Source organism: Peromyscus leucopus, chromosome 10 (assembly GCF_004664715.2).
Source record: "Peromyscus leucopus breed LL Stock chromosome 10, UCI_PerLeu_2.1, whole genome shotgun sequence".
Taxonomy (NCBI): domain Eukaryota; kingdom Metazoa; phylum Chordata; class Mammalia; order Rodentia; family Cricetidae; genus Peromyscus; species Peromyscus leucopus.
In genome coordinates this window covers 61,508,752-61,534,981 of record NC_051071.1, presented here as the reverse complement: position 1 = coordinate 61,534,981, position 26,230 = coordinate 61,508,752, and the positions used below count along the sequence as shown (strand labels likewise).

At 46.2% G+C, this 26,230-nt stretch overlaps 1 protein-coding gene across 2 annotated transcripts in view; it reads left to right on the top strand.

Moving 5' to 3' along the window:
* Positions 1 to 26,230, top strand: part of Lnx1 (ligand of numb-protein X 1) — a 109,919-nt gene that overhangs the window by 55,617 nt on the left and 28,072 nt on the right. For both annotated transcript variants that reach the window (XM_028858514.2, XM_028858601.2), the window contains 3 exons: positions 20,469 to 20,710; positions 21,369 to 21,521; positions 25,981 to 26,183. In XM_028858514.2, coding sequence (XP_028714347.1) covers positions 20,469 to 20,710; positions 21,369 to 21,521; positions 25,981 to 26,183 — 598 coding nt within the window. The remainder of the gene's footprint in view (positions 1 to 20,468; positions 20,711 to 21,368; positions 21,522 to 25,980; positions 26,184 to 26,230) is intronic.

Genomic DNA, 26,230 nt, shown 5'->3' with positions numbered 1-26,230 from the left:
TTGCAAATAAAGGACCTCTCCCTCTTGGCACATATTTGGAGAAGCAGAGCACTGGCTGGGTGACAGTCCCCATGGCATCTCTGATGGGCACACATGTGCAGACCCCAATGGCTCAACTGTGCCTTTTGACTTCATCTTGTTGATTCGTCAGAAGTGCTGTTGGCTTTCTGGGAGTTGAATCAGTCCTGGAGATGACATCGACTCCTAGAGTGTGGGTTTGAAGTCATAGAGAACTGTTTTTTATCTGCCATTTACTAATTGTGTTAGAACTGAATCTCCAAGGAAAAATCCTTACCTTGGGCAAGTGAAAAATCTCTAAAAGCAAGCACCAGCTTGGTTCTCAGATTTGGCAATGGTTATAGAATTGGGAGACCACATACTGTTTCCCTAGGGGCCAATGCCACTGTCAAGCTTGGCTCTTCAGTTATGTCTGAGACAGAAAGCCTCTGCTCTCCATCAACAGTTCTTCAAATCCATCACAGTGTCAACAAGATAGTGACTATATTTGCTGCTTTTGTGTGGCTGTGGTCAAAATACCTAAGAGAATACTTTAAAAGAGGAGCAATTCATTTTGCTCCATCTCAGAGAGTTCAGTCCTTGGTTGTTTGGCCCCATGGACTTGAGCAGAATGTCATGTCAGTGCATGTACGTGATAGGGAGGCTCTGGTGGACAGGAAGCAAAGAGCAAGGAAAAGACTAGAAACAAGGGAAAAACTTCAAAGACACGCCAATGTCTCACTTCTTTCAACAAAGTCCCATATCCTCAAGTTTCTACCACCTCCCAAAATAGTGTCGCTAGGCATGGAACCAAGCTTTAACATACCAGCCTATAGGGGACATTTCATATTCAAATTTTAACAACGACCACAGTGACAGCAAGGTCAAGGGACAGCCTATTGAATGTTATTTTAGAACACACACACACACACACACACACACACACACACACACACTTACTTTAAGCTGCAGGACTATTTATCAAACTGTATCGTTTTCAGAAGACTGTTCACAAAAGAGCAGTGGTGAGTCACAACCTCTTGGTTCTCTGACAGAACAAAGACCCTTATCCAAAATGTCAGTTTTATGTAATCCAATTGATGGTCAATTTAAGAGTAAGGTCGACCAGCCAGATTGTAATTAAGTCCATGGAAAAGAACGCTGTCTTCTGGATGTCAGTTCTCAGCGTTGTAATTAGCCAAATCCTCTCCTGTAATTATCTAGATCCTCTATCACTGACAGGCAAGCAGGAGGATGGGGAGGATTTGAGTGGAGTCCTCATTGAGTACTTTAAGATGATCAGCAAAGTCAAAAGGGCTGCTGATTGCTTTATATGTCTGAAAGCTCCTGAACGCTGTGTTTTCCAAGTACCTGGGTCAGTCTTCCAGGTTCAACAGTGAGGCAGGACAACCACACTCCGCTCTCCTGCTGCTCCGTCTGACTTTATATAAGGTGTGCGTGTCTGTATTTGGAACACGTCACAGCTCGACACATGACACCGTGGCATGCAGTGTCTGCCGTGATCCTTTCCTTAATCTTTGTCAAGGAGCTGATTCTTTAGTTAAAGCTCTCCACAGTTAATCATCTGCCTTTGTTATAACGAGCAGCCCACAATACATGAAATGACCAACATCTTCATAAAAACTTGCAATATCTAAAGGATGCTAACACCGAGTTCCCTCATGGGAAGACCTCCATCTCTGTGGCTGTGCTAATCCATGCGGCTTCACTGTGGCTATGTTTCTTAGTTTTATTAAGAAACCTTTATTAATAAAAATTAGGGGTTTTATTGCTATGAAGAGACACCGTGACCATGACAACTCTTATGCTAATGCCATGCAGCTTCTCAGCCTGGTCTCCTGTTTCATTCTAGCAAATGGGCAAAAGCTTCACTTGAGCAACCAGGAAGCCCATGATATCCCAATGAATCTAGGGACTTTGTTTCCTCTTTCTGGAATAGTTGGGCAGATTAAAATATTGGGCCCCATTGATTTCAGTGTAGTTCTCTGGTGACAGATTTTGGCCATGAACAAGGTTAGTAATAAATTGGGTGGCTGGCAAAAGGCCAATTTTAAGCTCCACTTGTGTGTTTTTCGTGTCCTTTGCTGTCTCCTCTCTTGGAATTGTGGAGTGCTTCAAAACTTAAAAGAAAAAGAAATCAAGTGGGTTAAAACTTAAAAGGCAACCTCAGTAAAAATAGGAGCCAGGGCCATGTTTAGGATTCAAATCAGGGCACTAGTTAAAACTGGGCACTGGGTGTTTTCTGGACACTGCCAGAGAGCTGCACATAGGAATTCACAACGTTTGAGGTAGCATTCATGAGACCTGAGCAGGCTCAGGCCAGACCAAATCCCAGAATGGAGAGAAGCGGTGGGCACGAGTCCCGCCCCCAGCTAAGGCAGTTGATGGCTGTTGGGAAAAGGAGGGTCTATTTTCTTAAAAAGTGTGCCCCTTGGTGGGTAGATCACCTTCCGGTGAAGGCCACACAACCAAGAGTATCCGGCCAGTGAAAACCATACTTGATGGGCTTGGAGAAACATAAAGGAGAGAAAACTGAATAGATAGGGGGTGGATATGGGAGAAATGGGGGAAGGAGGTAAATATGACCAAAAATACAATACATGAAATTTAAGAACAATAAATAAACATGAGGGAGGAGCTAAGCACTGGAATATGAATGAAGTGTCAATAGTAAAGGCAAAGATTTTAACACACAAAACTTCTGTTCATCAAAAATTATGTTTGAGAACTTATGCTGGACATATAAGGGCTTTGTGACATTTGCTCCTTTAAAAATTTTATACCTCTGTGTGTGCTGAGAAATAAAAGAAGAAATTAAGATAATGAAAAAGTAGAAGTTAGTTTGAATGTTATTTCAATTTTACATGCAGTTTTTGAACAAGGATATGGGTGACTACTTTTCACATAGGTAATTACAATCACGATCTTAATTATTGCTAATTGCTACAATATCCCCACGTCACCCTTCAACAGATGCTCGTTGAGAGCTGGGAGCCTACTACTTCCCAATGCTGCCTGTTGCTCCCCTCACAGATCCTTTGGGCTGCAGATTCCATAGATTCCGAAGGCTTAGCATTTCAAGATAATCAAAGAGCCTTTAATGTGATTTAAGCCCAGAAATATCACTGTGTTTGTTAGGATGACTTTTCCATGTAATCCTTGAGATATAGAGTTCAAGTTCAAGAACTAGGGGCTGGAAAGATGACTCAGGGGTTAAGAGCACTTGCTGCTCTTGCAGTGATTCCCAGCACCCATGTTAGGTGGCTTACAACCACTTCTGTAACTCCAGCTCCAAGGGATCAGATGGCTCTGGTGTTTGAGAACACATACATTCAACTTGCACAAACATACAGACACACACACACACACACACACACACACACACACACCAAAAGTAAATGCTTTTTTAAATGTTCCACAAATAGTTGATCATGTTGACCACCCCTTTGAGATGGGCTGTTTGCCTGGCTATGTTTTAACTATATCATCTAAATAAATGGCTAACAGCGGAATTGGTGTGTGTATGTGTAGCATACATTATGTATGTGTCTCCACATGGAGACCTGAGGTTGACACCAGGCGTCTTCCCCAGTTACTCTACCTTAGTCACTGAGGTAGAGTCTCTCAGTAGAGCCCAGAGCTCACTGATATGAGGTGCTCTGGAGATGCTGTCTCTGCCTTCCATATTCCCCATGCTGGCTTTACAGGGGACTGCCACACCCACCTGGTGTTTACCTGGGGTCTGGGAATCATAGGCAAACACTTTATACTTGCATATACTTGCATGCTGAGCCATATTCCCAGGCCCTGTCAGTTGCTTTGGAGGTGAAATCTGAAAAGAGGGACTATGTCTATTGTGTTCTACTAAAACTGAGGAGGTATTTAGTGAGCGTGCACCATAACCACAATTTTACATACAAACTGAAAGATGCAAAAGCCGTGTGAGACAGGGGCATGGTGCTGGGGAACTGACTCCTCTGAAACGATAGGAGACTACATCGTGGCATGCTCTTCTTCCTTACAGTGGATGTGGCACCGTGGTCTGCACGAGGCAAATTCAGGTTTTACATTTCACATTACGATTAGAACCTTCTGGAATTAAAAATGTGTCCTCTTCATGTGTGATTGCGTGAGCAGAAGTGGAACCTGAAGATGTTGGAGGGATGGCTGCATAGCTCATGTTGGCCTTGTTGGTGTGCCTATTTTATTACTGTATACAACCTGCTTACAACCAGGGCTGTGTTAGGAGTGCCTAACCCTCTGTCTGACAGTTGACTATCGTGGCCACTTAAATGTCTATGAAATGAATGGATGGATGGATGAGTTCAGTGAGGTTATAGACTTTTTCCCCCATAGTCACTTACTTGTGATAGAGAGTGTGGTACAGTGAGATGCTTCGACAATCATAGTCCCGTAGCTTTCATACACTGTCTTGTCATCTATTTCTGTACCTGCTTTGCAAACTAAACTTTATCACATAGATGTATGTTTGGGATAATTAGGCTTTGGTCCTATCTGTGCTTTCAGGCATCCACTGAGGGTCTCGAGTGTCACCCCCAATCCCGTACTATACCACGAAGCTTCCAAGTGAGATTAGAAGCAAGCCTTGAGTTAAACAGTGCTTGTTTGAGTGCTAGCCACAGAGAAGAGGCCAGCTTGGGCACAGACATGCAGCCAAAACAGGCGACATGAGGAGAGACAGTTGCTAATGCGTCGGACTGCAAGAGGCCTGGTCTTGTGCAGCAACTGTGCCCTGTGAGTGGGCTCAAGCAGAGCCGTAGCTAAGAGAGGGATCTGGCAAGAGAACCCAGGGGCTCAGCCCAGAGTTCGCATCCTGCAGATGAGAGAAGCATGCACTCTGCATGCCACATTTGCATAACATACTTCTGAGGTTACGAAACGTGATTTGCAGAGTACTATTATTGTTTCCTTTAAACGTGTCGAGAAGAAGAGGAAGCTCACTGAGCAAACATGGAAAGTGGTTGGGAAGATGGGATTTTTTTTTATTTGATTCATGCAAAAAAGATTTGAACACAAAGGAGCCAAATATCTTCCTGTGACATGTTGGCAAGCAGGGAGGAAGAACACAATTTCTCAATATCCAAGTGTCGAGTCGTGTGCTTTGGAGAGTCTGGGATGCCTAGCCTGGAAAGGGTTTAGACAGATGGGGCATTTTCAAAGTTACCCAAGGAGTGCCACATGATGGATGTGGAGGAATGGAGGGACAGTTTTGAAATGTCATCTGGAAACAATTTCCACTCGAGTGCCATGCCACCTTCTCCCATGTCTGTCTCCACATGGAGCTGTGACCCCTCTGCACAGCTCCTGAGATTGAATGGACTTAAACACAAAGACCAAAAAAAAAAAAGACTCTTGCCGGCATCTGGGTGCCAAGGCAGTTTGGAAAGTCGGCCAGAAAACCACTGTGGTCAGGCTGCCTTGATTCCCCTTACCCCAAAAGCCATTTCCCATCAACCCTGAAGTGAAAAGGAAAAAGTTCCATAGCCCAGTTCTCCAAAATGTGCTATTTATGTGTCTGTCCGTGTGTGTGTGAGTATTCCCGTGAATGCATGCTACAGTACTGGGAATTGAACCCAGGCCCATGTACATGCCATGTGGTTGCTCTACCACTGAGCCATAGCTCCAGCCCTCTTTGTATTTTATTTTAGCATTTTTTTTTGTTTCCTTTGAGGCAGAGTCTCACTCTGTTGGCCAAGCCAGTTTGAACTCACTCTAGATAAAGCAGAACTTGTGATCTTCCTGCCTCAGCCCCCAAGCAGCTGATATCACAGGCCAATGCCACCAGGCTAAGCACATTTCCAAGTACTTAAAAGTAAGTAGAATAATTCTCAGTGGAAACAAAAATTGCAGGGACCAACAGTTGAGCAAATAGCTGGCCTCCTTCACCACGGACTCACATACATTGGAATCCCTACACAGTTGACAGAAAAACCCTGTTGTCTGTAGCTTGGGAATCACCAGTTCCCCTCCCCCCAAATGTCCAGGAAGAGGAGTTGATGACCTCAAAGGGGCCAGAGAGTCATAGGATGGATAAACTACCCTGACGTCTCTATGAAGAATTGACCTGGCATGTGGACTGTGCCCAAACTTTCCACCATCCCTCATCAACTTCTGTCAATCGCACATCTGGTTTGGGCTTTGGAACTCTTCTGGGGCACCCCAGGGAGCAGCGCTCCTATTTATCAGACTCCCCTGGCTATCAGTTAGGCTTTGTCTAAACTAAACAGTGAGCTGATTCTTTGAGTATCCAGAAAGCCCTGGAACTGCATACAATTTAGATCTGCAAGGGTTGCTGTGAGGGAAGGTATTCAAGCAGCCATTGGAAGGAAGGACATTTTGGCATCCATGAACCGCATACACCAGAGCATACACTTCGAGGCATCTGAAACCATGAAATCCTCATCCCATTCCTCAAGCAGCTTTCATTAAATCTCTGGGCCAAAACATAGGAAATGGGGTAAGGTGCCATAGTGTCACCAGCAAGAGCATCCTATTGAGAGTCATAGCTCTGACTTCACACTGTCTGCCACTGATGAGGTGACCAGCTCATCAGGTATGCCTGGGACTGAGCAGTTTTAATCTGGAAAATCTGCATCTTAGAAGCAGGTTATTCCCAGGCAAACAGGGACTGCTAGTCACCAGAGGTTAACGGTGACCGTGCACAATTTAAACTATGCATTGTTTCCAAATCTGCAAAAGAAGGATATTGCTCACACGTGCCTGTTAGGTTATAATAAGGATTAAATAGGTTGAGCATGAAGTGCTCAGAACTTGTGAGCCACATCCAGGACAGTGACATTGTTAACATTGTCATAAGACAGAGACGAAGAGGATTTAGATTAACATCAGAATCCCAAAGCTGTGTCTTGCCGTCATGTTGAACCTCATTGTTTATACCTGTAAAGTTGGGGGTGGCGCATAACATCCATCACCCAGTTAGGAAAATGTCGAATAGGCTAAGCCCCAATTCCATGCCTTCTAATAAAGAAAAGCGCCAATCTAATGACTGTCATGAACAGGAGCAAAGAGGGCACACCAGCAGTGTGGACCACTTGCAATACCTCCTCGCTTAGTAAAGCCTGATTTCAACAGCAAATGCCCCGCCTTCTTCCTGCAGGAGTGTATAAAGTCCAGAACTAAAGCGCTCCCTCTAGAGGCAGAATAAATAATCCACCTAGCAGTGCCCACAAGCCCAGAAAGGATCCTTTTAAACTTCTGTTTCTAGGAGGCAGAAGCCAAAACTATTCCCAGAGATAATTAGGTTATTTCTGGAGATGAAGGATGGCAGCGAAGCAGGAAGCCCAAGGGCATTCAGGAACCTAGGATGTGCACTCTGCTGGCAAAAGGCCCTGGCGGCAGGGCAGAGGCAAGGACACAGGCAGTGTGATGTTTGTGGCTCCTGTCTCTCAGCTGCAGGCCTAAAGGCACAGGCTTGATGAGCACAGGCTGCGCTTGGCGGATCATACTGCCTGAGTGCTTCTCAGTAGCCACGCAGTAGCTGCCGTGAATGATCCCATAGTAAAGAATAGGATGTTCCCCATAGCCTGCTTCTAATTTTCCTTGTATTTCCTCTGCTTCCCGTGTTCCAAGCACCTCTCAATTATCAGCCACCAGCCACGTAGGCATCTTGCAGCCCTAATGTGCACGCCTCAAAGAGAATTCCGCCCTCCCCTCCAGTTACCAGCTGTGTGAGCCTGGGGAGGTTATTAGCTTCTCTGTGCCTTAGTTTCTCACTGGCAAGCTGGGGTATGGCGATATTTTCCTCTTAGAGTTAGTATGAGGGTTGAAGGGATCAGTACACGTGTTCCACAACGCGCCTGGTCCATAATCCCTAGCAAGTGAACTGTGTGGGTGAACTACCCTAAAAAGAGAAGAGGAGGAAAGCCATTACTACGAAGGGAAAAGACATCGACTTCCCACTGTGCATTCTTCTCCTCTCACCCCACCCCCAAAAGAAACTGGCCCTGTTCAGAGACTGGCCAATTGTATCTCAGGCATGCGCAGCATCTTGGGTAAACTGAGTCAGGCGTGCCTACTGGGGTTGGCATTGGACTCTTCATTACTTGTATGAACTCTATCCTGAGGGCACACTGCCCCTCCTCACACCCCATGTCTACCCCAGAGCCTCAGGCAGCTGGAACCCAACTTCCCATTTCGCATGGTTTCTCGGCTTGTTTTGAATTTTTCCTTTCTGGTGTTCATTAACAAGTGAACCGGGTGGTTGGAGACCGGGGGACATTTCCCTCAGCGGTTTGCAGACCGAGGAGAGGAACTAATGAGGAGAGGCAGTGTGTGGCCGGTGGGGAGATAGGAAGTCTGTTGGCTCTTTAAGATGAGATCCATCTAGGTTCAGATTCATACTCTGGCTCTAACCTGACTACCAGAGGGTGCACTTGTCCCCTGGGTGACCTCCTTGACTTATTAACTTATGCCACCCTCACCCAAGACCACACATAAGCACTAACGTTTATTACTGGCATCGCTTCTGGTACTTGCTTCGTTACTGATCGCTTACCTGTAAGTCGTTCCATCCCAGGGAGCAGGAGGTTTAACCTAGAAAGGGGACCAGAAGAACCTTCAGAATAATTTTACCTAACATCGTTAGGTCAAAGAGGAATTGTGTGAGAAGACACAGGTATAGGGAATAAAATGTAGCCAATAACTATCCAATCATAGCTCAGAACATTCCTGGTAGGGGGCTTGTGTTCAGGACCAGAATGCCTGGGGGGACTGGAGCAGTCCTATTAATAGACGCTGCACCGCTGTTACTTGAGTCTCTTCCAAGGAGCATGATGAGAGCTAATTGGCAGGGATGAGCCCAACTCGAGGGTGGGCTAGGGAGCCTCAGTGGGGGCATTTGGAAGATTACGCCTGATGCATTTATTTTTATCTCAAGCACAATAGAGATTTCTAGTGCTTCACATTAAAGACTTATGAAATACTGTCATATATTTAAAATATATAGCCTGCCTTCTCCCCCCACCCCCAAAAAAGCATTAAGGCAGCTTGCAACTATTAAACCATGTCTAGGCCAGCACAATTAGAAGCATAAATAGAAAATGTCTAGTAGGGAGGGGAAAAAATAGCTGCTCTCGGACCTAAGCTGTATTAACACAGCCTGTGACGCGCTGTCTGCCTGCGATTTGTGCACTGTGCTGAGGGCTTAGAGGTGGTCAGGACAGGCACGAGTGGACTCCTTTGCAAGCTCTACTTTTTGAGGGAGAAGGAATAGTCTCTTAAAAGGGAACCACTGAATACAGTGGCACGAACATGTAAGCCTAGTACATAGGACGCTGAGGCGGGAGGATCACAAGTTCCAGACTAGCCTGCACTACATGGTGAGGATCTATCTCAAAATAAACAAACAAACAAACAAACAAATAAATAAATAAATAAATAAGGATGAGAGAGAAGTGAAGGGATGGAGAGAGGGAGGGGGATTTTGAATGCTAACTATAAATACATGTAGCGGCTGGCTGGCAGTTGGCAGTGGCAATCCTCTTCAGGCTGATGGTCAGAGAGCCTGAAGAAGTGACTTGGAGTCAGCTTCTTTTGGCCTCCCCCCCTCTCCAGTCTAAGCCTCAGACTTCTCTGTGTCTACTGTCCCAGCCCCAAGAGTATGGCTTAGCCCTACCGACGCCCAGGAGTGGGGCTGGCATCACGTGTCCCAGGTTTTACCTACCGATCTACCCTGACATTTCTCCTCCTCTTGACCTCACTCCCAGCCTGCTCTTTCCCCCTTGGCGTGTAACAGGGACACTGTATGGAACCCGCCGTTCCTAACACTCACCATGCGCTTGCATCCTTGGGGCCTTTGAAGGTAGTGTCGATATCTTGGCTGCTAGCTGATATCACTCATTTCTCTGGCCTCATCTCTTCTGAAAAGCCTTCCCTCACACTTCTAAGCAGAGTGAATGCGCTCCTCCTCTAAGCTCTCCCAACACTAGTTTCTACCTGCATCTCCCCACTAACAAGGCATGATGGTTTTCCTGTCTCCATGTTAGTCCCCAGTTATACATTGTACAATGTTTTTCTTTGCATCCACAGCATCTAACATGCACCTTGAGGTATATTAATTACACTAGTTACTGCCCGCTGCCTTGCTACTGAATTCCAGGGAATGCTGGGCACTTCACATGGATATTTTAACCCCATAGTGAATAAACATCACAGGGCCCATTTGATATACAGGAAATGAGTCAAGTGGACTAACTGAGGAACTTGTCTAGATTTGCAGAGTGTTAGGGAGGCAGACCTGATCCCCAACTAGAAGTTTTCAAAAGACCTGAAAGTCTCTTATTTTTTTTCACCACCCCATGTTTCTTACATGGCCCTCCGCAAATTCATTGGCTGCGAAGATGTATTTTAGTACTATTCTAAAAAGACCCCACTGTGCAAGCCTAATGCATCAAAAGAAGGTACGTGGTCAGAGCACTCATTAGTGTTGAGTATAGGCATAATTTAAAACACATACTGAAGCTGAGCGCGGGCCACAGGTATATAATCCCAGCATGCAAGGGGTTAAAGCAGGATTATAAAGTCAAGGCTAGCTTGCCAGCCTGGGCCACACTGTAGTGAGAACCTTCCCCCCCCCCCAACACACACACCCACCCAAACAAAACAAAGCAATAAAACTGTCAAAATTGTAGAGTGAAGTATGTAGGGAAAATAAAGGCCCGTTGAAAATATATTCCGCCTTTTCTTCCTTTCCTCCTCATTTTGGGTTTGGAATATGTGGGACTGAAAACGGATATGATGAACTTGCTGAGGGAAGGGGGCCCCAAGCCCATATCAGAGTCAACCACAGGTAACTGTATGTTGTCGGGGCTGTGTGGGCGCATCCTGCAATTCTCAGTGTGGTGTTTCTGTCAACAAAATGCTGAAAGGATGACTGTTACTCCCTTGGGTTCCACAGATGCTTACTTACAGCCCTGTGGTTGCCCAGAGCTAACCAGTTAGCGGAAGTCAAACTGGTGTCTCTACCAGCGGCCATGACAGGCATAGGAATCCATGAACCAGCTGTTCCCAAGCCCCGAGAAGAGAGAAGAAGGCATCTCCATCCTAGAGGGGGACGCTGCATCTCCATCCTAGAGGGGGACGCTGCATCTCCATCCTAGAGGGGGACGCTGCATCTCCATCCTAGAGGGGGACGCTGCATCTCCATCCTGGAGGGGGATGCTGCATCTCCATCCTGGAGAGGGATGCTGCTTCTCCATCCTAGAGAGGGATACTGCATGGCCACTGGTTTATTCTATTGGATTGATTGTGGTGCTCAATTAGTTAATTCCATCTCACCGTGAAATACTCTCATTTCTTTTTGTTTGTTCTTTTTTGTTTTTATGAGACAATCTTCCTGTGTAGCACAGGCTGACATTGACTCAAATCCTCCTGCACCATCCTAAATGCTGGGACTGCAAGCATGTGCTACCACACCTGGTCATATCAAGTGGATGCTATCACACTTGTCCATACCATAGTATAGGAGCTATACTAGTCTAGTATAGAAACTGACCCTGCACTTGGAACTTAAATTCATTAACTGCATTATTTGGATGGTGTATTTAGGTCTTAAAGTATTCTTCCATGTGCTGGTCAGATAACTCAGCAGGTAAAGGCACTTGCCACTAAGCCTGATGACCTGAGCTTGTCTCCCAGGACCCACATATGGAAGGATACAGCCAATTTCTACAAGTTGTCCTCTGGCCTCCATAACCATGTGCTGCAAAAGTCATCCCCCATAAGTGAATAATTGTAATAATTTTTAAGATATTTACCTTAACTAACTCATCAGGTAAATGTTTCTCTATGAAGGTCATCATCTCAGCAATCATTTACCTTCAACTATTTTTCATGCTCTATTAGGGATTCAGAACCCTTATCTTGAAGAGTCTGAGCAAGAAGGTGGTGAGGTCCAGCCTTTGTGCTGGGACTGCAGAGTGCCATGGAAAGCACAGGGCACGACATGGCAAAGACAGGAGAGACCGTTGTCCTTCTTATAAGACCAGCGGCATTCACCCATAGCAAGTGGTGAAGTCTTACACTAATCACTTTCCCAAGACCCCCATCTCCAAACACCATGCTCAGATTAAAATTCCATAATCTTATAATAGCACAGGAGGATTAAATTTCAATACACAAACCTTTGAGGGATCCATTCAACCACGTTAAAAACCATGGCAGATGTTGTGTTGAGAATAAATGGGGAAGAACAAGTGTGGAGCTTAGAACAGTTAGGGGGTTAGGCCAATAATCCAGTGAGAAGGTGGAGCAAGGTGGCGGTAGTGATGAGAATCTGCTGGTTTCTGCATAATTTTTGTTGTTGTTGGGATGCCAAAGGAAAGAGAGGAATCTGAGGTTTGGGGCCTGAATGAATAGGATGGATATAAGGAGCTGCTTAACACAGTGGCAACGATGTAAGAAGAACTGATTTGGCAGGGAAAATCAGGATGTGTGGATGTTATCTTGAGGATGTGGATGAGATGTCGAAGTGAGGATGTAGAATGTCTGAGAGGTGAGTCCGGAGCTCAGGGAAGCTCTAGGCTGGAGGCCAGGCTGTGTGAGGGAAGAAAATGTGGAACTCACAACCTGGTTCAGACCCCAGCTTCTCACAGTGACCTTGAACAAGGCGATTCTCCCTTCTGCCATCCTCATTTTTATGGGAGAGGTGATACGTGGGAACTAGTGTCTCAGGACAGCTGAGAAGGGGTTAACTGAGGCCACATTTGTAAAACATAGCAAGAGACTGATGGGTGTGTGTTGCCTCCAGCCAGCCTCCTCTGAGTCACCAGACTCCGCTAGATACCATGAGGGTAATATGGACCCAGGAAGTCCTAGAATGTCAACAGAAGCTCCGACTCCATTCCACTAGCAAAGGAGAACATTTTCCCGATGAGTTTCTGAATGAAGAGCAAAGGTTTCAGTGTGGTTAAGTGGATTAGAAGGTGAGCGGCTGTAACCAGAGGAAGGAAAGTGACGGGTCAGGCCATGCACAAAGCCACAGAGGTATGATGTCAGAAGGGCCAGAGCAAGGGTGGCATCCCCAGAGGAGTTAGGGCCGAGTACCCAGGAGCAATGCTTCTTCCTTGGGGGTTACCAATCCCCCGATAGCACACAGCGTATTTCCTAATGGCCTCCCTAAGGGACAGACGCTGCTCTGTTCTGGAGCCATCTGCCTTCCTGCAGCAGAGCCTCCTAGCTGGTCCCTGGACCTCCATCCAAGACACAGATTCAGGGCCACTCATCCTGTGCTAGGGAGGTGGTGAAACATCAAGAGCCTCAGAGCCAACTGGTGCTAGGAAACTCACTTCTCTCAGGAGTCCTCCACCATTGACTCCCTTTGCCTGGAAGAAATAATGGGTCTATCTAGAAGGACAAGATGTCTCCTTTCCAGTTAAATTCTAGTTCCATATTAACTATTAGTTCTTTTGAAAAAAGAACGGTTGAGAATTCACTCTCAACCTGCAGCTTGGTCAGAAATGTGGCCTGGGACAGGTGGGTGAAAGGGCAGCCCTCTTGAGTGCCCATCTTGCCTCTGTGTGCACACGCTCCTCAGACCTCATACAAGCAGCAGAAAGCAGAATGCCAGAGACCCTATTGCTCCTGCTTTGTTTGTTTTGGGTTTTTCGAGACAGGGTTTCTCTGTGTAGCCCTGGCTGTCTTGGATCTCACTCTGTAGACCAGGCTGGCCTCGAACTCACAGAGATTCACCTGCCTCTGCATCCTGAGTGCTGGGATTAAAGAGATGTGTCACCATTGCCCAGCTTCCTATTGCCTATTAGAGAACTACAAAAAGGGAAACAGGCCCAATTTTCCTACATTGGCATTTTGTCTTATTACCAGTGTTTGGAATGTGCTCTCCTTTGATTTAGATGTGTGCTAAGTGTGTGTTTGTGTTTTGTTTGGGCCACACAGTGTTTTAAGGTGCAATTTGTTGCCAACATTAAAAAAAAAAAGATTTCACATTAAAATGTGGGTTTTAATATCCAGATAGCTTGCTTCTAACGACACTGGACTGGCCTTCTCGGCAAAGCTCTGCTATGGCAACGGAGTCCAAAACTATAATCAGCACTGTTCACCGCGGCCCTTGTCTGGCTTACCTCGTTCATTTCCTCACGTCCTTGCTTCACTATCCTGTGAGTTCGGGCCCTGGGTTACAGTGAGAGCAGACTGGGCAATTAACGGGTTCTGAGTGCGGGGCTGAGTCAGGTTTGTATCAGAAGTGAGCTGAGAGCGGGAGTGAGGAGATTACCTCAGGGAGGGTTGCGTTGTTCGGATGGTGCTGTGAGGGCAGGCGCTTGCTTTCTTGTGGGCAGCTTGCATGCTATCATAAGTGGGCCAGCTCACAGACAGCAGGGAGCCCTTGCCTGCAAATGAGCTAGTACCACCCCCACCCGGCCGGCTGAGTTCTGTGGAGGTTCCCCGCTTAGGACCTTCGTGAACCGCGTCTGGGGTCCATCCGGAGCTTCGTCTCCAGCTCCCATTAGCAGCTCATACCACTGGCTCAGGACTTTTGGAGGAAGAGGGTTCATTGTCTCTTCACACATTCAACGCTCTGCCCCTAACCCAAAATTCCGGGCACCTGGTACTGGTGTCCTCAGAAGCAGACTGATCGTCACTCGATGCTGGCTTTGGTGGAGGAGCTCGGGACCCGGACTTCATCAGTACCAAGAAAAATGATTTCAGGATGCTTGTTTGGGCAGACAGCATATCCAAAGTCTGTGGTTTGGGTTGAAAAAAAAAAAAACATGGTGTTCTGTGTTCCGTATGCTCATCCTTCAAGTTCATGGCCATCACCACCTGAGAGTACTTAGGGCTCGGGGTAACTGAAGGGAGCATAAATCCTGCTGGCTTTGAGCACAGCCCAGGGTACAGCCTACCTTCCTGTCCCGGCCAACGTGAATCAGCTCTCTCCCTTCTCCCTCCCTCGTTTCTGCCTGTAAATCAAGAGCCCCCCAGCATTAGTCACCGCAGAAGCGATCATTAGTAAGGACAAACCACTGCTTTCATCCATCACTCTGCGTCTCAGATTCAGGCTAAGCCAAGAAGATAGAGAAAACTGACATTACAAAAGGATGAGTCGTTACCCGGGGTTTTTTTTCAGAGCTTATGAGTCTGAATGTCTCCATGTAGATTCTGCACCCTCCCCGGCCGTTATAACTGCAGCTAGATAGAGGGCCAAGGAGTAGTCTAGCCATTCATGTAATGCCGTTTCCCTTCTCTGGACTCAAAAATATGTCTTTAGAGCCCTCCAGGAATCTGAGACAGTGACGGTGTCTTAATAGTAGAGTCTTTGCAATTTATCCTCTCCACTTCTCTTAAGGCACCAGAATGAGATTCAACTTTCTCAATGGGACCAGCTATGTCCCCCAAAGAAAGCCATAGCTTGGGCCGTTCTAGCCACCTGTGTTGTAGGGAAATCTGTTTTCTGCTCTGGCTGAGCACATGGTCAAGGGCACTGCTGCCCACAAAGAGAGGCTGTTTCCAAACCCACTGACAAGTCATGAACTTCCTTTCCGTGCCCTGCTGACCAAATGCTCGCTGGCCTACAGAGACGTGTTCCGCTCTCGGATTACAGCTTTGGCGCTCTCCAGTGCGTGCTGGCTCTGATTTTTTCCATCACACAGTATTTCTTCCAATTTTTAAATTCCCCATATCAACCACTTTACTCTTCTGGAGCAGAATAATTCCAAGCCAAAGTAACTGATGGGGCTGGTTAAAAACCTCACCAATTCAAAAGGGATGTTAAGGCTTCCCAGAGGGGAGATCTTGGGGCAGCTCAAAAGTATAAGCTCTGGCTTGTACTGGCCTATCCATCTTCTAGAAAATAAGGGTGTAAAGTTGTGTAATCACAGGCCCTTTCTACTCAGAGTAACACCACATTTCATCACATTTAAAATGCCACTGGTTATTAAAGGCATTGTATTGTATTGACTGACAAGCAAAAGGAGCCTAAAATGTGTCTCCAGTTAAATTACCCCAAACACCATTAAACATGACTAGGTTGTTCACACCAGGCTCCATTGGCTTTAAAATGCACTTAGGTTAACCCGGCAACTCCCTCTGGCCTGGGCTGCGTTGTTTGGTGTCAAATAGACGATCCTTTTCCATGACAAATGTAGTGCTGCTTTTCATCTCCTTGGGAGTGTCTCTCTAATGAAAGAAAACATTTTCTTAAATATTTGTTTTATTTCTACATTGTGTGTGTGTGTGTGTGTGTGTGTGTGTGTGTGTGTGTGTGTGTGTGTGTGTAGATGTGTGTGTGTGTGTGTGTGTGTGGTCTGTGTTGGGGTATGTGTACATGGGTACAGGAGGAGTACTCATGAAGGCCAGAGGAGTCAGATCCCTCTGGATCTTGAGTTACAAAAGACTGTGGGAACCACATGACATGGGTGTTGGGGGCTGAATGAGGGTCGTCTGCAAGAACAGTATGTGCTCTTAACCACTGAGCCATCTCTCTAGCCCTGAAATGGAGCCTTTGGGGGCCAAAAAGAGGGCTTAGCAGTTAAGAGCACTAACTGCTCTTCCAGAGGACTTGGGTTCAGTTCCCACCACCAACATGGTGGTTCACAACCATCTGTAACTCCAGCTACAGGGGATTTGATGCCCTCTTCTGGCTTCTGCCAGCACCAAGCACGTACATAGTTCACACATATACATGTAAGCAAAACAATCATACACGTAAAATAAATAAAAATAAACCAAGAAAGCAAATAAAGCATTTTGCTTTTTCCCTTGCAAGAAAATAACATTGTAGACATTCTTCTAGGAATGGATATCTGCTTCTTAAAACAAAATTGGCCTGCCTCTGCTCTTTTTTTTTTTTTTTTGTATATTCAGTAACTTTTCATTTCCGTTCTGAAGCATAATGGCCTCTTCATAAATATATTTTAATCATATTTTCCCTTTCCCTGACTCCTCCAAGATTGTCCCCACTTCTGTCTCCATACAACTTTGAGTTCTTTCTCTCTCCCTCAAAAAAAAAGAAGAAAAAAAAAAGAAAAGAAAAAGAAAATCAAAACAGACAAAAAAAACAAAAACAAACAAACAAAAAAAAAAACACTAAAAGCACACAAAAACATGGGGTCTGTTTTGTGATGACCAACTACTCCAAGCACGGGGCCTGCCTGGAAGTGTAATTTTTATACCTAGCAGCATTCCTTTGGAGAAAAACTATTTTCCCCCTTTCCAGCAGAGATCTGTTGCAGGTAGCTTCTGGGTTAGTGGGACTCTGTGCCCACTTCCCCTTCTCAGTGCTGGGATTTTGTCTAGTTTGAACCTGTGCAGGTCGTGTGTGTGTGTGTGTGTGTGTGTGTGTGTGTGTGTGTGTGTGTGTGTGTCTCAATCTCTCTGAGTTTATATGTGTATGAGCCCTGTTGTGTCTGGAAGACGCTGTTTCCTTGGAGCATCCACCACCTCTGGCTCTTACACTCTTTCCACCTCCTCATCTGTATAGATCCCTGAGCCTTGAGGGGAGAGATTTGATGAAGACATCCCATTTGGGACTGAGTGTTCCAAAGTGTCTCATTCTCTGCACATAGTCCGCTTGTGGGTCTCTGTGCTAATTACCATCTACTGCAAGAAAACGTTACTCTGATGAGATCTGAGGGATGGGATCTGTGGCTATAACCATATGTCCATGATGGATTCTATTGGAAGACATTTGCATGGTAACTGCACTCAGTGATGTGAGGAGAAGCAGGAGCCCAGCACAGTGGGAGGGTCATGACAGGACTGCAATGGTGTCAGCCATGCTCAGGTAATGGGACCTACATCACAACCGCGGCGGTAGATGCTGCGTGGTTCCTCAGTACATCCTGGCCGTCGGACATGGGACAGTAAGAGAAATGAGTGTCTCAGAATGGGTGAGTTCAAGGAATGGCTCCCGTTTCCTGAGAACTGACCCTATATCTAGCAAGGTGCTATGCTCCTGGCCAAACTTCATGTCAACCAAACTTTATGCCAAGAACTATGTGTAGGATGAAAATCTTATGAGGCTTGGATAATTTTTAGTGTTTGTCAAATTTATTTCTGAGGTGCATGAATTGTTTACAGAGAGTATATTGATTGATTGTGTGTGTGTGTGTGTGTGAGAGAGAGAGAGAGAGAGAGAGAGAGAGAGAGAGAGAGAGAGAGAGAGAGAGAGAGAACCACAGAGGCCAGAAGAGTGTTAGATCTCCTGGAGCTGGAGTTGTAGGTAACTGTAATCCATCGGACATGGGTGCTGGAAAGCAAACTCAAGCCCTCTGTAAGAACAGCCAGAACTCTTAACCTCTGAGTCGTCTCTCCAGTCCCGAAGGCAGAAGTTTTAACCATCTGATCTAATTACTTCAGGTCACACAGCTAGGTACATTCAGGTCAAGTATTCCAGTCCCACCTCTCAGATTCCTCCAGTCAGTTCTGTGTGTCTACAGTCGGTCTGAGGCCCACCAACGGCAGACTCACAGGAGCTCCCGTCTCCTTTCAAGGTCATGAAGCATCACTCAAGGTTGCAGATGTTTATTCGGTGGTGTGCAGCAGTGCATGCCCGTAACCTCAGCACTTAAGAGGCTGAGGTAGGAAGATTGTGAGTTCCAGGCCAGCCTGGACCACATAGCAAGAGCCTGCTTCAGAAGACCTAAATGAATAGATAAATATGTAAAGGCATGTCTGTTTTAAATAGTTCAGTCACAGTGTAGCTACTGTGCTCTTTCTTTAAAAAGAATAAAATCAAAATAAAGAGAGATGGGCCAGTGCACAGTGGCACTTACTGACAGGTCTGTGGACTTGTGGATCAAACTGAGGGCCTGAGTTCGATCCCTCTGAGGGCCCGAGTTCGATCCCTCAAACCCACATGGCAGGAGGAGAGAAATGGCTCCCACCAGTGTTCCCTGACTTCTGGGTGAGGTCCCGTGTGCGTGCACATGCATGCACACATGCGCGCGCACATGCGCGCTCTAAAGTAAGAAAGAACAATAAGCAAATAAATAGAAAATGAAAGACTCCAATCATATACGTCAGCAGTTCCCAACCTTCCTAACGCTGCGACCCTTTAATATAGGTAGGTCCTCACGCTGTGGTGACCCCCCAACCATAGAATTCTTTCCATTGCTCCTTCATGACTGTAATTTTGCTACATGAATCGTAATGTAAATTATGAGTCATAATGTAAACACCTGAGTTTTCGGATGGTCTTAGGAGACCCCTGGGAAAGAGTTGCTCAACCCCCAAAGGGGTTGCTAGCCACAGGTTGAGAACCCCTGATATGGGGTTTGTGTAATAAACGGGTAAGACTGACATGATCAGCACACCTACGTGAGGCAAAGGGCCCCCCGGAGGAGTTCCTTAGTACCATTTCTGTTGGGACAGCAGCTGTATCGTCTGGCTGCCCTCTCCAACAGTGCAAAACACCCCCAGTTCCTGACCAAAACCGTTGTCAGTAAACTGAAATGACTAGCCTAGCAGTGAGGAAATGTGTTTGTGAAAAAAATAAGGATCTAAGCTGGCTCAAACATTGGTCTTCGGAGCCCTGAGCATTCCACCTTTTCCCTAGGCTACCAATGACTGGTCTGCTTTACAAAGTTTGGTTCTTGGTGAAATGAAATGAGCAAGATGGATAGAAACACGGAAATGGACAGAAGGGGTTTCTGTTTTTTTGTTTTGTTTTGTTTTGTTTTTTGGTTTTTCGAGACAGGGTTTCTCTGCATAGCTTTGCGCCTTTCCTGGAGCTCACTTGGTAGCCCAGGCTGGCCTCAAACTCACAGAGATCCGCCTGGCTCTGCCTCCTGAGTGCTGGGATTAAAGGCGTGCGCCGCCACCACCGCCCAGCTTCTGTTGTTAATAATAATAAGCCATCAAAGATGTTTTTCTTTTCCGATGCTGTGAGACATGACATTTCCCAGTGTGTGAGAGTCCCTGGTGTTGGTCCCTCTGAGGAGCATGGGAGGCCCTACCAGACCTGGGAAATGGAACAGGAATGGAAGCCACCACGCCTAACCCCTAGAGAATAGCAGTTCCAAGTAACCCTTGTGGCTTTGTGGCCAGGGCGATTCTGTTTCCATGGTCAGCTAAATACAGGATCTGGGAGTGTCCTCGTATATTTATGTCCAATGCTGTGGGATCGAACCCAAGAGAAAGGAGTGGGAATGTGATGAAGGGCTTTCGTAGTCAAAATAGACACCAGTAAGAAACAGTTGCCAAGTCCAAGTGTTAGAGATCTCCATCCTCACACCCAGTCAGGTAGATTTGATTGCCTACTGTTCGGCAGCCAACGTGGAGATTGTGCTAGGAGAATGTAATAGTCGATTTTAAAAATGACTCTCTCAAGTCATTAATGTCTCTGGCTGGCAAGCATATATTCGTATGTGTGAAAGGGGAGGGATGTACAGGGACAGATGTGTGTATTGGGGGAGTCCTGACTAAACATTCTAACTGCCCCTTTGGGTTTGTTCCAGCTGCAAAGGTGCCTCCCACTACGGCTTGACCAAGGACCGGAAAAGGCGCTCGCAAGACGGCTGCACCGATGGTTGTGCCAGCCTCCCGGCAATGCCACTCTCTCCAGAAGTTTCTGCAGCCGCCACCATCTCCTTAATGACCGACGAGCCTGGCCTAGACAACCCTGCCTACGTGTCCACAGTAGAGGATGGTGAGCCAGTAACCAACCTCTCAGACTCTGGCCGGAGCAACCGAACCAGGGGTGAGTCAAATGGGTGGGTGTCTGGGAACGGGCTCTTGGTTTTCCCTGGGATTGCCCTCTGTAGAATACTAGTGGTGGAAAGTTCTAGAAATGTTTTTTTAAAGGGGAAATGATTCTGGTAGTTTTGGCAGCCACTCCACGTCCAGTTCTCCACTCCAATTTCACTCACAGTGAAATGAAACCGTGAGTGCTCGGATCTTTATGGCTGTGTAATCTGACTTAGTGAAGGCATTTGAGGTGAGGCCTGATGACTTATGGTTCCTGCCAGTGCGGGGACCTCCTCTGCCTGCTGTAGAAAGTGTTGTTATATTCACTTTTACCCAAGAGAGGAGAAAAGATTTTACATAAGCAAGATATGCTTTTTCATTACAAAAAAATTAGGAGTATGGGTAAATTCTTATCACTAAGAGACAACCACTGTTTTAATATCTTATTGTCCCACTTCATATATTTTATACATGAAATATTTCTCTTTTTTTGCTGTTGTCACCTTTTTGTTTTGAGGCAAAGTCTCACTCTGTGCCTCGGCTGGCTTTGACCTCCTGGGCTTCCTGTCTAACCTCCTGAGTGTTGGGATTACAGGCACATAGCAGCACACTTGGCTAGCGGATGGTGGCCGCGAACCTGTAACTCCCGTCTCCGTTACATCTCTCCTCAGCACGGCCCTTCGAGCGCTCCACTATGAGAAGCCGATCTTTCAAAAAGATTAACAGAGCTCTGAGTGTTCTTCGAAGGACAAAGAGCGGGAGTACCGTTGCCAACCACGCTGACCAGGGCAGGGAGAACTCTGAGAATGCCACTGTCCCTGAAGGTAATCAGAATCCCCACCCTGTGCGAGTCTGTGGGAGTCCAGCTCCGACCTGCTCCCACCTTTTGAAGGGTTCTTGGGTGGAGGAGAGAGAAATAAGGAAATATTAGATAGACCTAGACAATGAAAAGAAAGACAGAGACACAGGATAGCTTTGGGAGGGCCTGGGTCAATACCCAACAGCCTCGAAGTTTATTCAAAAGGGCTTTTTATAATATGCCAAAGGGAGAGGTGAAAGACCTCCCCCTTGCAAGATCAAAGCACACGGTACAGCCAAGTGTAGACCCTTCCAAACACCTGGTAACCACGCCCGTGGTCAAATCATCCCATTATGCAGCCCTGCTGGGTAAAGCAAGCTCAGATTCTCTGACCCTGAGTAAGGTCTCACTAGGAAGCTTCTGTGGGTCTCCACACCACCCCTACCCCCAGGCTGGCCACAGACTGGGTTTCCAAAGTCACTTAGGAATGATGACAGTCTGATCACCACCCACCCTCCATGATCCCTCTCTTCCCAAGGGTAACAGCATTATTTTTTCACCTTGGTTAGCCTCTCCACCTGAGTAAGGACTGAAACTCTTGTTTTTGTGGTCATCTTTCTACGCAGATGAAGGAAAATGCATCTGCTCCCTGGGCTTCAGGGGCCAGCTTAATACGTCTGAAAATAATTACTATAGTTAGAGAGGGAAAAGCATCTTATTTCATTCTCATCACAGTCTACTGTTGAAATGGGGAAATACCATAGATACCATGAGTGCTGTACAAACCGATAGGCAGCAAGTTCAGTCCTTTGTTTTCATTTGTTATTTTAATTTTCTTCATTTATTTATTGTGTGTGGGTAGAGATGGGTGCACTCATGTGTCCCAGTGCACGTGGAGGGCAAAAGACACCTTGTGAGGGTTGGTGTTCTCCTTTTACCATGTGGAGCCTGAGGCTGGAATTCAGGTCACCAAGTGCCTTGAGCCACTGACCTATCTCGAAGGCCCTTGAAAAAGCATCTTTTGACAGGCTAACACATACTGATAGACTTGTTACATTATTATCTCATTACATCTACATATGAGACACTCTAAGAGTTCTATGTGCCTTTTTAACTTAATCATCACAAGAACCCTATGACCAGGGCACATTTCAAGGTCACCAGCATCTCCATGGTGTGGTTCTCAGGATGGTTCACTGTCATTATCCCTGATTTCAGGAAAGTATACTGAGGCCTATAGAGGTTACTCAACTTGTTCTGTATGCCCTTGTTGACCTGTGAAGCCACAGAGAGAAAGTCATTGTATCTTAGTTCATGTATGATTTACATTTTCCCCAGTGTAAGTGGAGCTGAGGAGACATTGTTTTCCATCTTTCTCGTTTCATATTGAAGCTTTTAGGTTAAATTACCATTTTTTTTGAGATGGGGTCTCACTCTCCAGTCTTGGTTAGTCTAGAACTTACTGTGTAGATCAGGCTGACCTCAAACTCGCCGTGATCCTCCTGCCTTTGCCTCTTGAGAGTATTGGGCTTGCTGGCATGCACCACATCTGGTTTTTGTTAAATGTATACAGTAAAATAATAGCATTAAAACTAAGAACAGCTCCTCAGTACCAGCTAGGATTCTGAGTCATGCATATGTCATAAGAATGATGAGATAAGGGTTGTCGTTCCTAGTTCTCAGATAAGGAAAATGATCGCAAGGTTAGGTAAGTAGCCCAAAGTCACACAGCTAAACAACCACCACACACACACACACACACACACACACACACATGCACACTCACATGGCAGGGTTTAACTTCAAACTCTGGCTCCTTTAACACCTTCCCAAACACTCTTTGGAGTTGAAGGTTAAAGCCCCAGGTACTTTATTTACCCTGCCCTTGGAAAACTCACGAGCGCCATGGGAGACCCCTGGCTTGTCTGTGCTGCCCTCCCCCGACGTGCCCTCCACGCTCTCCCCTCGTGGGCCTGCGTGGCTTCTCGTGCCTGTGTCTGAGCTGCTGGCTAACCCGCACGCTCCATCTCCTTCCTGCCGCCAACCTGAATCTTCACCTGGGGACAGGGATAAGAAGCCGCCTTCACAGGGTCATCGGAAGAACTGGAAATACGCATTCCAATTTCTTAGTTCAGTACACAGATAAGAATGTTTTCAAATCCTATAATCTCCAGACGAAGACAGAATTTCGATCAAATTCTTTTGTGTCTCTACTAGGACCATTTTGACAGTTTTTTTTTTAAAAAAAAAAAAAAAAAAAATCATTTTCACCCCTGACAGTTCGCGGGGATCTCATTGGTCTGGCTCTAAGGAGCATCATTTAAGAGTGTGGTGTTAGACATGTCCTTTCAATCAAATCAGCTCTCCTCCGGTCATTGAAGGAGAACAATGTTTGCGTCTGTTGTAAAGGAGGAAGGGGGAAGAGGGAGAGTCGGGAGCTTTGATGATTATTTCCAAAACTTGCTTTGTTTTAAAATGATTTTTCAAAAAGTTTCCATCCCCTTGATACCAGACATGTTCTGACACAAGCTTAGAGCCTACTTAATACAATCAGAGCGGTTTGAACATTAATTGTGCCCAGTCACCCACATACTGTTCACACTAGTAACTGACAGCCTCATAGCCTCACAGAAACTTATCACTGACATTAAATTAAATCCGGCGTTAAAGACCCACAAGTCACAGGCTTCCACTGCCCACTACATTACCTCATTAATTAGGCTGTATAGTAATTGCAAATAATTTTTTTCCTGTATAATTTTCATAGAGAGTTGAGTTGTTTAAACAAATGAACTGTGGTTATGGGTTTTGAAAATAGTCCCGAAGAGTGGCTTATACAGAATCAGGCTCATAGCCTATCTTCTGAGTGTCAGAATTTAAGGTGACCCTGGGGATGAAGGCAGCTGTCAGCAGCTACTGGATACTGACTGTCCCGGCCTTCTGCATCCTAACTAAGCCTCTAGCTACACAAAGGAGCCACCTCCCAGCGGGACTAGGTGTGACTTATTCTCAGCAGTTGGTGTCCTCTCTAGATACTTATATTCCAGCTGGAGTGAAGGACAGTGCCAGTCAGTGCTTCTGGGTTCTTGGTACCTAGGGCCTGTTCCTGTGACCTTTGACCTGGTTGTGAGCACCTGGCTCCTGGGAAACTATTGAGGCTATGAGTGTGCCTGTCATTAGAAGCCTGGTGTTCCTGACACAGTCACCTTACTTCACAGCTTCCTGACTGTGCATTTCACACACACACACACACACACACACACACAAGCGTGTGTGCACATGCATGCACACACATACACACATACACACACATACACACACAAAGTGTGTGTGCACATGCATGCACACACATGCACACACATACACACATACACACACAAGCGTGTGTGCACATGCATGCACACACATACATACACATACACACACACACACAAGCATGTGTGCACATGCATGCACACACATACACACACACACAAGCGTGTGTGTGCACACACATACACACACACACACACACACACACACACACACACACACACGAATAAAGGACTGCCTATCACTGTGGAACTGCCCAGTGGCCCAGACTGCTGTTCTCTGGCACAGCCAGACTTGGGTCAAATACTAACGTTAGGAAACACCCGCTCCCATGATCTTTGATCCTTTCTTCAGCACTGAGTTCAGTGATCCAGGTAGATGCGGGACACCTCCAGAAGGTGGCCGTGAGACCGTGATCTCGGCCTCTTTGTGACTATGAACGAGGTCTTCTGACTGCCTGGTATTGGCAGTAGTATTTGCCAGAGGGCTGAGAATTCCTGGAGCCTGAAAAGCAGAGTCTCTGAGATCTTCCGAAATAATCTAAGAGGACAGAAGAGCAGATTCGGCTTTTGTTCCTTGATAAGAAAGTAATGCCATCTCGGGTCATTTCCCTGAAGACATCTGTTCATTAGTTTGTTCCTATTCTAGCAGTGAGCATCAGCCAAAGGCTCCCATGTACGGAGAGATCTGTGCACAGAACCCTAGAGCAGCCAGAAATCACTGCCTCTGATGTGTATTCCAAGTAGTTTAAACATTAATTGGAGCAGTCAAGCAAGGACTAGTAACATTGGGAAGAGTCAGGTTAAGACAGCTACATGCAGCCTGATAGTGAGGCCGGTTGCTAGATTCTCCAGTCCAGTTGGTGATATGAGAGATCATCATTGATAGCAATAACGGAAGGTTGAATGCCATGAGAAGTAGAGTTAGCCTTATAGGAATCATGTGTTTAGAGACAGCAAGAAAAAGAGGGATTGGGGTAGAGTTTAATTGGAAGGGATTATTTCATGCATGCCTTGGAGGGAAAATTGAGTTTTGGCCCAGGCTGGAAAACATTCCAGCAGAGAAATGTATGCTGGCACCAAAGCACCAAAGTGGGAAACACGCACAAGGAACAGCACACAGTTTAGTTTGGCAAGGAGGTCTGAAACAAATACTGTTTTTGTCCATTTCAGTCTTCCCAAGGTTGTACCACCTGATTCCAGATGGGGAAATTACAAGCATCAAAATCAATCGAGTGGATCCCAATGAAAGCCTCTCCATTAGGCTTGTGGGAGGCAGTGAAACCCCGTTGGTTCACATCATCATCCAGCATATTTACCGTGATGGAGTGATTGCCAGAGATGGACGGCTGCTGCCAGGAGACATCATTCTCAAGGTGCCCAGAAGGCATGATCGTGTAACTAGAAGCTACAAGATCATGAG